At 50.8% G+C, this 12,429-nt stretch overlaps 6 protein-coding genes across 6 annotated transcripts; 3 read left to right on the top strand and 3 right to left on the bottom strand.

The window, feature by feature from the left end:
- Positions 1–1,038: 1,038 nt before the first annotated feature.
- On the bottom strand, positions 1,039–2,352 carry PG998_006747 (uncharacterized protein; the record flags this gene model as incomplete). Its single annotated transcript, XM_066873563.1, has 1 exon — positions 1,039–2,352. One exon carries the CDS (start codon positions 2,350–2,352, stop codon positions 1,039–1,041), a length of 1,314 nt encoding a protein of 437 aa, XP_066729508.1.
- Positions 2,353–2,986: 634 nt separating this feature from the next.
- Positions 2,987–4,204, bottom strand: PG998_006746 (uncharacterized protein; the record flags this gene model as incomplete). Its single annotated transcript, XM_066873562.1, has 1 exon — positions 2,987–4,204. The coding sequence occupies one exon, from the start codon at positions 4,202–4,204 to the stop codon at positions 2,987–2,989; it is 1,218 nt and encodes a 405-aa protein (XP_066729507.1).
- Positions 4,205–4,734: 530 nt separating this feature from the next.
- On the top strand, positions 4,735–5,237 carry PG998_006745 (uncharacterized protein; the record flags this gene model as incomplete). Its single annotated transcript, XM_066873561.1, has 2 exons — positions 4,735–4,973; positions 5,009–5,237. 2 exons carry the CDS (start codon positions 4,735–4,737, stop codon positions 5,235–5,237), a joined length of 468 nt encoding a protein of 155 aa, XP_066729506.1.
- Positions 5,238–6,367: 1,130 nt separating this feature from the next.
- On the bottom strand, positions 6,368–6,616 carry PG998_006744 (uncharacterized protein; the record flags this gene model as incomplete). Its single annotated transcript, XM_066873560.1, has 1 exon — positions 6,368–6,616. One exon carries the CDS (start codon positions 6,614–6,616, stop codon positions 6,368–6,370), a length of 249 nt encoding a protein of 82 aa, XP_066729505.1.
- A 2,484-nt stretch (positions 6,617–9,100) lies between these two features.
- Positions 9,101–9,970, top strand: PG998_006743 (uncharacterized protein; the record flags this gene model as incomplete). Its single annotated transcript, XM_066873559.1, has 3 exons — positions 9,101–9,170; positions 9,227–9,250; positions 9,315–9,970. The coding sequence occupies 3 exons, from the start codon at positions 9,101–9,103 to the stop codon at positions 9,968–9,970; spliced, it is 750 nt and encodes a 249-aa protein (XP_066729504.1).
- A 1,196-nt stretch (positions 9,971–11,166) lies between these two features.
- PG998_006742 (uncharacterized protein) lies at positions 11,167–12,060 on the top strand (the record flags this gene model as incomplete). The annotated part of the gene is made up of 1 exon (XM_066873558.1): positions 11,167–12,060. The coding sequence occupies one exon, from the start codon at positions 11,167–11,169 to the stop codon at positions 12,058–12,060; it is 894 nt and encodes a 297-aa protein (XP_066729503.1).
- Between the last annotated feature and the right edge of the window lie 369 nt (positions 12,061–12,429).

Here is a 12,429-nt window from a genome sequence, read left to right as displayed (position 1 = left end):
AGGGGGACTCGGGACACGGCGCCGGCGTGGGGCACCGGTGAGATAATAACTGATTCGTGACCCAGGACCGGCCCATTTCGCCACACTACTGACGTCCCTGTCCGGGGTATGCCTGCCGCACTTCACGGGCGCTTAGAAGCAGCTCGCTAGGCGTTCGTTCAAACCTATCCGAGCTTCTACGAGCCTCTTCGTTTTTTGACTTCAGCCTCAGGGCGCTAGCTGATGTTATGTCCTTCTAGGCTTGGGTCTAATGCGAATGCGTGTACGGTTTTCCTCTCTTGTGCAATCTGACTTCGCCCTTCTGTAGCATATTGGGTTTCGAGAACAGGTCTACAGGAATGCAAATCATTCGCTAGGCCCAGCGGTCATGGCAACGCCGCGTCGAAGTCAGATTCTGCTGCAGAATGGAGCCTCTGCGTTTGACCCAAGTGCGTCTTTGCACCGTCTCGGAATAGTGCGAACGGCTCTCTCCACCCCCTTCGTAAACGCCGACGTCGACGGGAAACGCCCCTCGGAGCCTTGTGGGCATCTTTCTGCGGCGGACTGAGTGTGGCACCTGCAGCTGCAGCGCCCCATCGTACGTTCCCAGCGCAGATCGTACGTTTCTCAGTGTTCTGACTCGGTCGCCGCTCAGCGCCAGGCGCTTGAGTCGTCCGGTCTTGGCTCAAGCTCCGATTCCCGAATCGCTTTGGCAAGAGAGCGGAAACGGGCCGGTCAGTTTGTGCGAACCGTCTAGAACTGATCTGGCATGTGATCGTCGCTGCACTACGCTTCCTCCCTTTCGCCCGTGCCCTGTTCCATCTAATCAACTACGGTTGACACTGCTTATCATCACCACATTGGCATTGACTAATTATTGCCGCTTGCCCTGACTTATTTCCTTGTTTAGGCCTTCCATGAGCGTGGGATCGTATCATATTTTCGGAACGGATGTATTTTAGCCCGACAACCAACTACTCTATTCGATGACTAGCTATCCTATGGATGGCCAGTTACTCCATGCGGCCACCGACTACTCTATCCGAATCCAGTCCATTCTCATTTGAGAATCTCGAATGCCTGGGGCCCGGGGAGGTGCCAGACTTTGTTGTAAACGGCTCGGTCATCTTCATCCAGGGTTGCTCGGATAATATCGCGCGACAATGTTGGTGAGTCCATTTGTGTTGCATAGTAGACACCGCGGCCGGCTGTCAAGTAGACACGGCCCAACGCCTCGTCGACGGCCCCACTGCGACTGAACATAACGTGATGATGCTCGGCGATGTGAACTCTGTGGAAGGCAAGGTATAGATGCGCATCACGCCGATGTGGGCCTGTCTGATCTTTCAACACCCCGAGTGCCTCATTCGCCATCTTCACCCCCATCCAGATGATATAACGTACGTGTGACGCCGAGATTCCACTGGCGCCAAATCGCTTCTTCAGGTGCGTCAAGTACTTGTGAGCGCAGCGACTGAAGCTGATGTTGAGGTCCGTGTACAATATTTTCAGCTCAGAGGTGCGAAATCCGAACCGTCCGAGATTCCATGGCTTGGTGAACCCAAGCAAGTACTGGCACATGGCATCCGAGTAGCGACACTCGCTCTCTGCGATACGACCCATAGAATGATATCGTCCCTTCAGCTCGAGGTCATCATTTTCATCGTGTTTGGTCGGGAATCCGCGTTCCATCGTGCCCGCGAGCATCCGCAGTACGGAGTAATCGTCCACACCTATGAATTCGACCTTTTCGAATCCGCGGATAGGCCACAAAGGCTTGATCAGCTTCTCAAACCTGCGATGGCACACCATAACGAGAGGGTTGACTTGGGTAGACAACACCGCATATTGGTTCACGCAGAACAGGTCCCACATAAGGTCCCCATATGCTAGAGGGTGGTATGCAAATACCAAAGGCTTGGACTTGTTGGTTGCGCTGCCGGTATTTCTGTACTGCTGGGTTTCACAGAGGCGAAAGTTCATTGCGACTTCAGAAGCCAAGCGCGTTTGGTACTCCAATGGGAGCCAACGGGAAGGAAATCGTAGGTATGAGTACCACTTCTCAATCACACGGGCGTTACCTGCAAAGGCTCGATCGCTTACGTCCACTCGAGGATCGGCTTCTTCCACCTGAATCCATATATTGGTTGAGAATAGGTACTCCCAAGCCTCCGCCCAAATCTGGCGATTGACACGGAATCTGTAGACATTGTTGAAATTGATGCCAACCTGACCAGAGAACTCGTGGTTTTTCTCCACGGCGTCGAAGACCTCATCGATGAAGAGGAAATAACTGTAGATCTCGTTGCGGATCTCTCGAGGGACTCCAAGCAATGAAGGGATGTCGCTCGGGCGGCGGTTGGTAAGATCCATCTTGTCGGTTGTGTTGGGTTGAGCATGAAGGGAAAATAATGTTTGCGTGGTCAGTTGGTTGAGTTTTTTTGGATGGATGGACCAGCTATGGTTATTCCATTCAAAAAGACCAAATTTGATTGTTCAATTCACCTAAGCCGATTGTAATTAATTCATTCACATGGACCACCACGGTAATTCCATTCCAGCGGCATGAGAGGCCAGTACAGAGACCTAATCTATTCCGCCACACAGAAGTCACCTAATCAATACGGAATTGGAATAGACTATCTCATTGGATACATTGTTGTAGCGTCTTCATCGTCAGTATTGTCATTGTCACTGACCTTGGCGTCGCTCTGATTCCCCTTATCGACGGTAACACCTGTATCACCTGTCACAATTTACAACAGGGGTAGCTTAGCACGCGAGTGTTAACCCGGCTTTCCCCTACCTACAGCACGACCAGTGCTGCTTTGCCTTGTTACTTCTCTCCTTCTAGTGTAGCACTTCATCACCATCGAACTGGGCAATTTTGAAACCGTTGTAACACATCGCCCGAGCGACTACGAAAATAAAACGAGGACGTTGTCAATAGGCTTCGCTACAGACGTGGTGTGATTTGTCTTAAATGGTATCCCCCAAATACTCCCTCTCAGTGCACGATTATGTTCCTACACGCCTCTGTAATCCAGTCGCTTTTGTACCACCTGTAATGCCCCTTGAGATGTTCAACACGCTCCTTGTCCCAGAATAAGAAGCCAAGACTTCTCCACCTCCTGAAATCTTTCCACAAGTCGGAACAGTCACTTGCGACTATGCCGTCGCATCTGCAAGGTAACAGAGCAGCTCCCCAACGCAAACAATCCAGTCCTCCCATGGCATCGACCCAGCCAAAAGGCGGTGACACAACTGACGGCCCCGCGGAAAGGCCCGGCCTCGCGGCCTCGTTGCTTCTTAGCAGGTGCTGAGTTTGTACCATAGCGATCTTTTCTGGTCTGTGCAAAGGCAAGGAATGATGAACAGGGTACAAGTGGCTGCTTCTGATCATGGCCCAATAGCATTCATATCGAATACTATCGGGACCGAAATGCAAGTCGATTGTTACCTCCTTGTCGGCACCATCGACCGCTTCAATGCCGCGCTGGAAGTCGTTTAGATCCTCGAAGTTGTCCGCCTCTTTTTCCCAGCCTCCACGGAAGTCAGCGTGCTCGGCAAAATTGTCGCCCAGTCTCTGAATGAAGGATACCGACAACAGGAAGCCGTGGGCCGTCGAAAGCTGCTCCATCTCCCAGGGCTTGAACAGGGCGGCAAATACGCTGCGATTCCCCATCTGCCTCACGTGCCAACTATGCCTGGGGAACAAGATGGTAAAGATTTGATACCGAACGAAGGCCTGGGACAGACGCTGAAACTCATGTGCCGTTAAAGGCGTCCCTGCCTCCGGTACTTGAAGGCCAAGAACTGGAATTCGACTCCGAGCATACATGTCGACGAAGAACTGCACTGTGCGCTTAGCCCGGATGATTTCGACGCTGCACACCGTATGGGTGTGCACTGCCAACTCCTCGTTAGCCAGCAGCCTCCGGTACCGGCCTAGGAACCTGGCGACGTCGATATCGTGGTTGTCTACATTGAGGGGATGTAGTGACAACGAAGCCAAGGCGATGTAGTCTCGTATGACTGGGCCAACGTCTCTCCTGGCAATCCGGTACAGGATAGTCCTCTTCGCTGTCCGAAAGACTCTGTACAGATCTGGCGAAGCTCGGATAAAGGCGTAAAGGTCTACCAATGAGTGACAGAACGATTGGAAGTGTAGCAAAATATCATCTGGAAGGGATTCCAGGAGAGAGACGGTTGTTGTTTGACACATGATTGCTGTTGAATCTTAGCTATGACAGGCGGATGAATACAGAATAACCAACTTGCTTGTCAATTATTCAATTTTTAATTTCACCAGATGGGAAACAAATTTGCTTCTCCAGTGCCTGTCAATGTATTAAGGTTTTATAAATGAACGATAATGGTGTATGTCGTGGAGCGCAAGATTGAGCTTGCTCGCGGTTCAACCTGGAGCTTATTTCTTGAATCTTCGAGCTGACCAAAGGCGAATTGTGTCTGTTGATTGACGTCTAATATCTACATCTTTGCTATATGATACAACTACTCCGCCAGTTCGGACAGCACTTCTGAAGGCGGCTCATTCTGGGTTCCTAGTGTTTTAGAATGGACCGACGACGGCAAAAGAAACATCGCATAGAAGTACCGTGGGCTGAAAAATAGGCAGCCACGCAGGTCTGATGATGTCAGGCACAGAACCGCAAACTCGCTGCGTTGATAGCGCGACCATTGCATCGCATTGGGATGTTCTTACTATGCGCGTGTCGGAGGTAATGTCCCGCCATGTATCACACCGTATTGACATGTCGCTTCTCCCCCAACAGATCCGAACGAGATCGCAGATTGGCAACTGAGCAGAAACTGCGAAGCCGGCCGTCGAGCAGTCGCGCCTCGAAGCACGTCCATTCCGTCCATACCAAGCCCGACATCGACCAACCCACAGCCCATGTCGCAGGGACCCCAGCGCTCGAGTTCTCGGCCCTGTTCCCGACGGGGGCGCTGCTGATCCCGCTCTTCTTCTCGTACCCGACTCGCGCCTCCGCATCCCCGTCGACAGCATCCACAAGGCCAAGCACGGCAGCGACACGGGCGTCTACGACATCGACGGCGAGTTGCACGCGCACATATTCGACAAGACGTTCGCGCGCTACGACACCGACCAAACCGGCTGCCTCGGCGCCGCCGACGTCGCGGGCTGGGGTTTCAGCTTCATGGAGCGGTGGATGACGTGGCTGCTGCAGCAGGAGAACGGCCGTGTCTGGGGCGAGGACATCGGGACCTGTTAAAACGGGAGCTTGTGCTGGCGGATTGCGGACGGGAGCCGGAATAAATACGGGACAGAACCCGTCTGGTAGAAGAGTTACGACCTTGAGGATTTCAAGAAGGGCTTGTGGTGCCGCGGAACCTGGGAGACCTGGGAAGCGAAACATCAACAGCTACTGGACACTTTGGACGAGGACACTGGTAAGGGATACAACCTCACTAGCAGCTGACACAGCTGGTTCATTCCATGTCTTTGACAATTAGTGGCTACTCTACCAGGTTTACGTGCCCTTAGTCCTATCCTCTAGTGTCATCAACTCGCTGCTTCTGCTTTACAACGTGTATTCATCTGCTCTATCTCCGACACTCCGCTATATTCTTCGCACTGTCGGTTACCTAGACATGCCGTCCCTCTTGGTATTGAATGTCATTATGTCACCGTTGATTGAGTGGTTGTGCCATTTCTCAGCACAGTAGACCATAACGCGTCTTCTACGCGATGAACCTGGTGTTTATCCAGGGGTCTCGTTGCATCTCGAATATCTCTTCGCTCCGGAACAACCACGATTAGCTGCGACCTCATATAATGTGGTGCTTTGGACATATTATTCTTGTTTAGTAGTGCAGCCTTGGCGTCAGGTATCATATGTGTAACCTAATGACCTAGTTGACAAAAGTCATGAGGATAAATACTTCTCTGCCTGGGTTTCTTACATCGGTACCTTTTTAAACCCGAAACTCGGGTTTTTGAGGACATAACACGTCAAGCCCACCTCTGCAAGTGGTGCCTTGTACCAGTATCACGGAAGCAAGGCGGCGCATACCATATCACAAGTTGTATCAAACGGGCCATCATTAGTGTGTCATGCTCAAGCGAACCGGGTTGTCATTGCTAAGCTACTACCAGAAGCGATGGATGTAGCTATTTAACCGTTTTATCCGTTGGCCTGAGGGTACAAATCCATTGCTTGATAGCATTCCAAGATGCTCTTTTTTTCCCTTTACCCTTTTTATTCCCTTTTTTTTTCTTTTCAATTTTCTGTCGTCGATTTCGCAAGCCTGAGGGTCTCAATCTCCGGAGTAAGCCATCCGATCCCTTGATCTGTAGCATGCCTTGGCTTGAGGATCAGATTGATGAATCGCCGGCCTATCTCTACCAGGTGTAATCGTTCTGGTAGTTGTCGTTGCTGTTGACCATCTGCTGATGGTATGCCGCAACGCAACTTTCACAGGAGACTCTCTCATCGCGCAAGTGGCTGCCTCTATGAGCGACGATGCGCCGGCTGCAGCGACCGGCATTGCCGCGGCGTGTCGCCTCGCTGCATTTCTCAATCATCCGGATTGTGTCAAAGCATATGCCGCATGTGGCGCAGATCTGATCCTCCTTAACCTCTTGACACATTGTGGCGGCTATTGATGGGGACTGTTAGCTGAATGCACGACGACGTGTGAGTATGGTCTTGAGCTTACTAGGTTGGGAAAGAGAACTGGATGAAAGCACAAGGTGTTGGACGGAAGATGTTTGTAGAGCAAGGTGTTGGCAGCGCAAGTTGTTGGTAGCTGAAAGTGGTTATTGCAGAAGATGTTTATTGCTGAAATTGGGTTTGTTGACGATCTTGATCAGGATGCGAGTTGATGTTGAGGATGAGAATGAGATGATGGAAGTAATGGTGGAGGAACTGGTCCTTATATAGGGCAGAGAAACATTGAATGCATGAAGGTTCGTTGAATGTATGAAGCCATGTTGAATGTATGAAGACCTTTTGGGTGTATGAAGTGCTATTGAATGCTTGAAGACCTATTTAATGCTGCGAAACACTTGCCATTCAGTTTCGGTTCACCTACGGTGCCGCAAGCTCACTTATAGACTATAAGCGTATATACAAAGTGTTAACCCATTTTAATTTAATACTACCTGGTATGCTTATGGTTTTCAGGTCTTCAAGAGCACATGAAACTCGTCTTGGGATGGGAAGGGGTATGTCACAGATGTATTTCAAAGTACACAGAATGCCATCTTGTCGCCGTCGGTATCTGTTGTATAAGTCATGGGAAGCTTAACACCGTTATCCCAGTGGACACAACTACAATTATAATGTATATCATCCTTCAGAACGCTTGCTTGCCCTTTCGCCACGATCAAGGCAGTTACCCAACATATCTGCCTCTCACTCAGTGATAAGTCACTATGATTCTAGTTTGCAATGATGTCTGAACAATGTATCATTACCGGCACCGGCTTGGTTTGCTGTTGCTATTTGGCTACAGCAAACATCTAGGCTGAGAACCAGTCAACCTTTATGCTACTTACCTAACCCCGGAAGACGAATGTATCCCAAGTAAGTATCGCCAAATCATTCTCAAGCCATGATAGGCTCGAATATAATCCCGACCTTACCGACGTGAAATATCTCTGCTAGTAAGTACTAGGTGTAGAAAATGGCCCGTAAGCTAGCAGAAAACACGGCTTTCAAGGGACCTCGACGAGCTCGCAGCTTATAGTCTAAAGGCGATCCGAGAAGCTGATAAAATCACATGTAAATTGCATCGTGGACTATGCAGGTTATGGCCATCATGCTGCGAATCTTCCACGACTACTGGGGGAGCTGTACCATTGTGTTCTCCGAACTTGCTCTTTGCGTAGGCGTGGTAGATGTTTGTGGAAGTTTGCTCCCTTTGGTGTAGATTGGCCCATCGATCCGCAAGTGAATAATCACGATGATCAGCAGGCTCGACATCCAGAGTTTCTTGAACCCCTTCTCTATAATCCTGTTCTGTGAATATTCGCGGCGATGGACTAGCAGGTGATCTCGCGCCTGATGAATGGACGCGCCCTGTACGATTCATGTGAGTACCGGCCCAAGTCCTACTCACGGGCCTTCCAGCTATCCTCTAACGTCTTTACAAATGCCATTCAATACCGCCACTTCACCTTTCGAAAAATATTCTTCAAGGCTGCTCATCTCAGGTGCTGCTGCTTTGAGCCGGGTTGAATATAAAGAAAGAAACATTTCGAACGCATACAAAGAGGGATGTACTGAAGCTGCTGTCCGACAGTTCTGCCAAGCGGCAGATTCAGGGTCGTGAGACCCGTCCCTATTGACTTGAAATACCGTAACCAGCATATAAGGCTGGGATGAAATAGAACCATCTGCTGAGAAAGCCCAGAAAAGCTTGCCAGGTCCTATCAGGTCATGGATCCCAGCCTTCCCCGGGGGCTCAATAGCCAGCAGGCCAGCCGGATTGTGCAAGCCCCTCATGTTGATAGGCAAGATCTCCGCCGGCCATTTCCGTGAAATGCTACTTAGACAGCTCGCGTTGACCTTATTGGAGGACAAGATGCATTGCATCACATCGCCCCCACTAGAGAGACCAGTACAAGATTCCAATTGCTTTGCCCTATAGTTCTGGAGTATCTCGATGATGGCCCCCATCAGGCTTATCTGATCACCGGATCCAGCCCCTTTCATGACTAGCCAGCATACTTTCGAACATATTACGTGCAGCGTTTTCTGTCGCACAACAATTTTTACATCATGCTATTTGCCCGTATCGCTGTGGAAGGGTGACATCGCCACTCACTTTCTATACGGCAGTGTTAGAATCGCTGCAAAGACGGCTATCCTTTGCCAGACCCCGCTCAATGTGATTTCCCTTCCTCCTGTTTGACACTTTGCCTGAGCTTTCCGTCGAGCTCCTGAACCCCCATAAACCCAATTCATGTCTCCACACTTCACGGATAACGATACATTGTCGATATATGGTAAATAATCTGGAACACATAAAATGGAATACCTCCTTTGTTTATATGGAGTTGACGCTCTAATCCCACCGTTCCACTATGTGGAAGAGCGCCACGTACTGACGAAGTTGATACGACGTCAACATGGATGCCCCACCGACTAAAAAGCATGTCCTGCATCTCTCGGAAATGGATGCTGTTCAACTGACTTCGAGTGCGTATCTGGCGGTTGTCGATCGGTGCAATTCGATATCGCCTATGGCACGCCAGGCTATTTCAACTATCGCGCTGCAAGTAGGTTCCCAATGGAGCAATACCTTGGCCTAGCTCAATGATTCAAAATCTAATTAAGCCTTAGTGCCCGGTCAATGCTGTCCCGTGGGCTACAAATGTACTGCCAATGAATGCAAGCCATCGTCCACTAAGGTGACGATAACGTCGGCTGAGGGGACGACGATAATTACAAACGCCACCAACCTATCGGCTGCGCCGGCCACGACATCGCTCGTGACTGTCGTTGCCATTCCAGCTATTCCCAACTCGCCGAGCGACACCGGCATTTCCCCCAAACACATTGGGGGGATCGTTGCAGGCGTTGTTGGCTTCCTCTTGGTCATCGCCTTGGCCGTCTGGATCATTAGGCGACAACTCAACAAGGTCATGCACGCGGTGGACCAACGACTCGACAATGCAGCACCCGTCAAAGACGAGGCCGCGGAGCCTGGAGAGGGTGTTCAATCCGGGCCGGATCATCACGAGCTACACGGCCACCCTACAACAACAGAGATATGGGATAACCAAGGTTCTGACAGACCCAACCCAAGCTATCGGTGGGAGATGGGGGTAGCTATGATGCGCACGGAATCTCTGAGCTTGATGCCAATGAGCACATATCGAAGGCTGGCCAAGCCACAGCATTACCTGAACAGGGCCGAGGGACACAATGAGGTTCATCTTCATAGGGTCATGGTAGATATGCGACATAACCTAACAGGGGTGGCAAGAGAGCTGTAACTCGGAGCACAAGTTTATTTAGAAAGATTTACTTACCTCTTGATGAGGTTCGTCTGGAGTGCGGCGGCACTGATGCGGAGTCGGGCCAGCCCGCGCGCCAGGGGCGGAAGGAATCATGACGCTAGACAGGGGTGAATTTCCTGAAGGATCGTACGTCCGATAAGAAATGGGAGGGTCACCCGTCCATTTATTGTCATTCACCCCAGGCTCCGTTTCCGTAAGCCACGTGTGACTAATGCCGTTCAATTGTCAGCACTTTGAAGTGCATATTCAGTTAGGTAGATATTGAAGCGATTGGTATTGTGGATGTATAGCTACCACGCCTGCCGAGCAACAAGCTGCTGAGCTCGCGGCCAGAGTTTCCAATATCCCAGTCTGATAGGTGGGTAGATGGCCCAAATTCACATCGGCTTGAATATGTACATGCCATGCAAGACCCCCGGTCGCCAAGAACAGCAAGAATGTTAACGTAATCGGGATTGCCGCGTCGCGATTTGACCAGGTACGACGCAGGGTGGGCCTTGCCGGTATGCTTGTTCGCAAATCACAGCTAGCAGCGCAGTTTTCCAGCCATGCCCGAATTGTTGATTGACATACAAAAGAAAGTAACATTGAGAGGAGGGAGGTTTTTCTCAGGAGTAGGCAATAGAAAAGTGAATCGGCTAGGATGATGTTGATGCACGGCGTGCCAACGGTTTTTTACTTCTAACGGCTTGACGGCGACCTTGCAGGATGCCAAGTCCATGTCGACGGAAACTGCTGGTGAGAGGCGGATACTGACCAATCACGTTGCAGAGTGACATCGTCGTTTCCCGGTTCTGGTTAGGCCGTCTGTATCCCTGCTTACAGAACCACATCGGACGTACATATTCAATCCTTACATTGAATACGCTGGACGTACTGAACGCACGATTATATTCAACTTGCACATTGCAGTCAATTCAATTCCATCCAGCTCAATTTCTTATAAAGTGGCCATGAATCACCGACTACTTGCTTTTTTCCTTTCCCACCAACCAACTGACACACAACGTCAACATCATAGCACACCAGTCATCTTCAGTGATCATTCGAGCTCTCAATCTTTTGCAGTCAAAGCATCCGAACACCCTTCACCACCCACTCAACCTTGCTCATTTTTCTCCCACTTCTTACCGTGAACATTTCACGAGCTACACCATCCAAATTCCGTCACAATGTACGCCAGCACATTGCTTTTGACCGTCGTCTCGGGCTTGGCTGCCACCGTCGCCGCCAATTACACCGAGTACGTATCCAACTACACCTTCACCCACTGGGGTCCGACCTGGGATGCCTCCAAGTTCGACTACGAGCTTACCATGGCTAAGGAGGCCATCGACCTGTTCAAGGATCACCTCGGCGCCAAAGGCGACAACCTGACGGTCCCCGAGACCACAGCCGACCTTCCCGCCGCCCTAGCCCAGCTGCACACCACCAAGGCTAATCTCGGACCTGACGGACTTCTCGATCTTTTCAAGAAAGACATCGCTGATGCCGACGAGTACTGGCACGATGCCATTGCCGACTCTGACGGAACCACCTGGAACCCAACCGACGGGCACTGCATTTGCTACATCCCGAGCCTGTCTACCGCTTCCTTCGGTCTCTGGTCTACCTCTCCCGCCGCCGATGCCGCCAACAACGATGTCAACCCCGAGCACTACATCAAGCAGACTTCGACCGGCTCCAATGGCCTCCCTACGTCCAACATCCTTGAGGGCTGGGGTGGCGTGACCACTCACTTCGACATTATGAACTTCACGGCCCCCGATCACACCAAGTACCCCTTCCTGCGCACGCTGCCCGACTACCCCGTCCAAGCCGCCGGTCCCAAGGTCCTCAAGGACGGCACCACCTTCGGCGTGCTGCACCTGGCCGTCAAGGATGTCAACGACGCCAAGTACGGCAAGGGCTTCGAGGTCTTCTCGACCATCTGGTACCAGAGCGGCGTCACCGAGGAGCATATCGAGGCGGAGCGCGAGCACATGATCAACGAGATCATCAACCTCTCCATCGTCGCCTCGAAGGATGTTAAGAGCAATGCTGCTGCTCGTTTCTTTTCTTCGTGAGAAGATTGATTTATAGTAAGTGCCAAATGATACACACTTACTTGACACACGCTAACCAAGATCCCAGGCCTGCTCAATTGAGAGCCATAAGATCCTTCCCATGACAATTTAGTACAGCAGCCTGGTTGCGAACTCTTAGAGTAACACGATTTCTACTCCCAGAGACGGCATCTATCAGACAGGATAGGCAGACCATGTGATGCAGATAAGAACATTTAATAAACTGGTTAAAGCAATAAGTGAAACCTCACAGATGACTGAATGCTTGTTTGCATGTTACACCGCAGTTTGCAGTTTGCCCCGGCTGCGAACAGTTTTGGCGACATGCTCTGTTTGCGAAAAAAAGAAAAGCAAATGGGTTTCTTTTCC

This window comes from Apiospora kogelbergensis, assembly GCF_038363985.1.
Source record: "Apiospora kogelbergensis strain CBS 113332 chromosome Unknown utg000005l_segment0_segment0, whole genome shotgun sequence".
Classification (NCBI taxonomy): domain Eukaryota; kingdom Fungi; phylum Ascomycota; class Sordariomycetes; order Amphisphaeriales; family Apiosporaceae; genus Apiospora; species Apiospora kogelbergensis.
The sequence above is the reverse complement of the archived record's forward strand: the minus strand, read 5'-3'. Positions and strand labels throughout refer to the sequence as shown.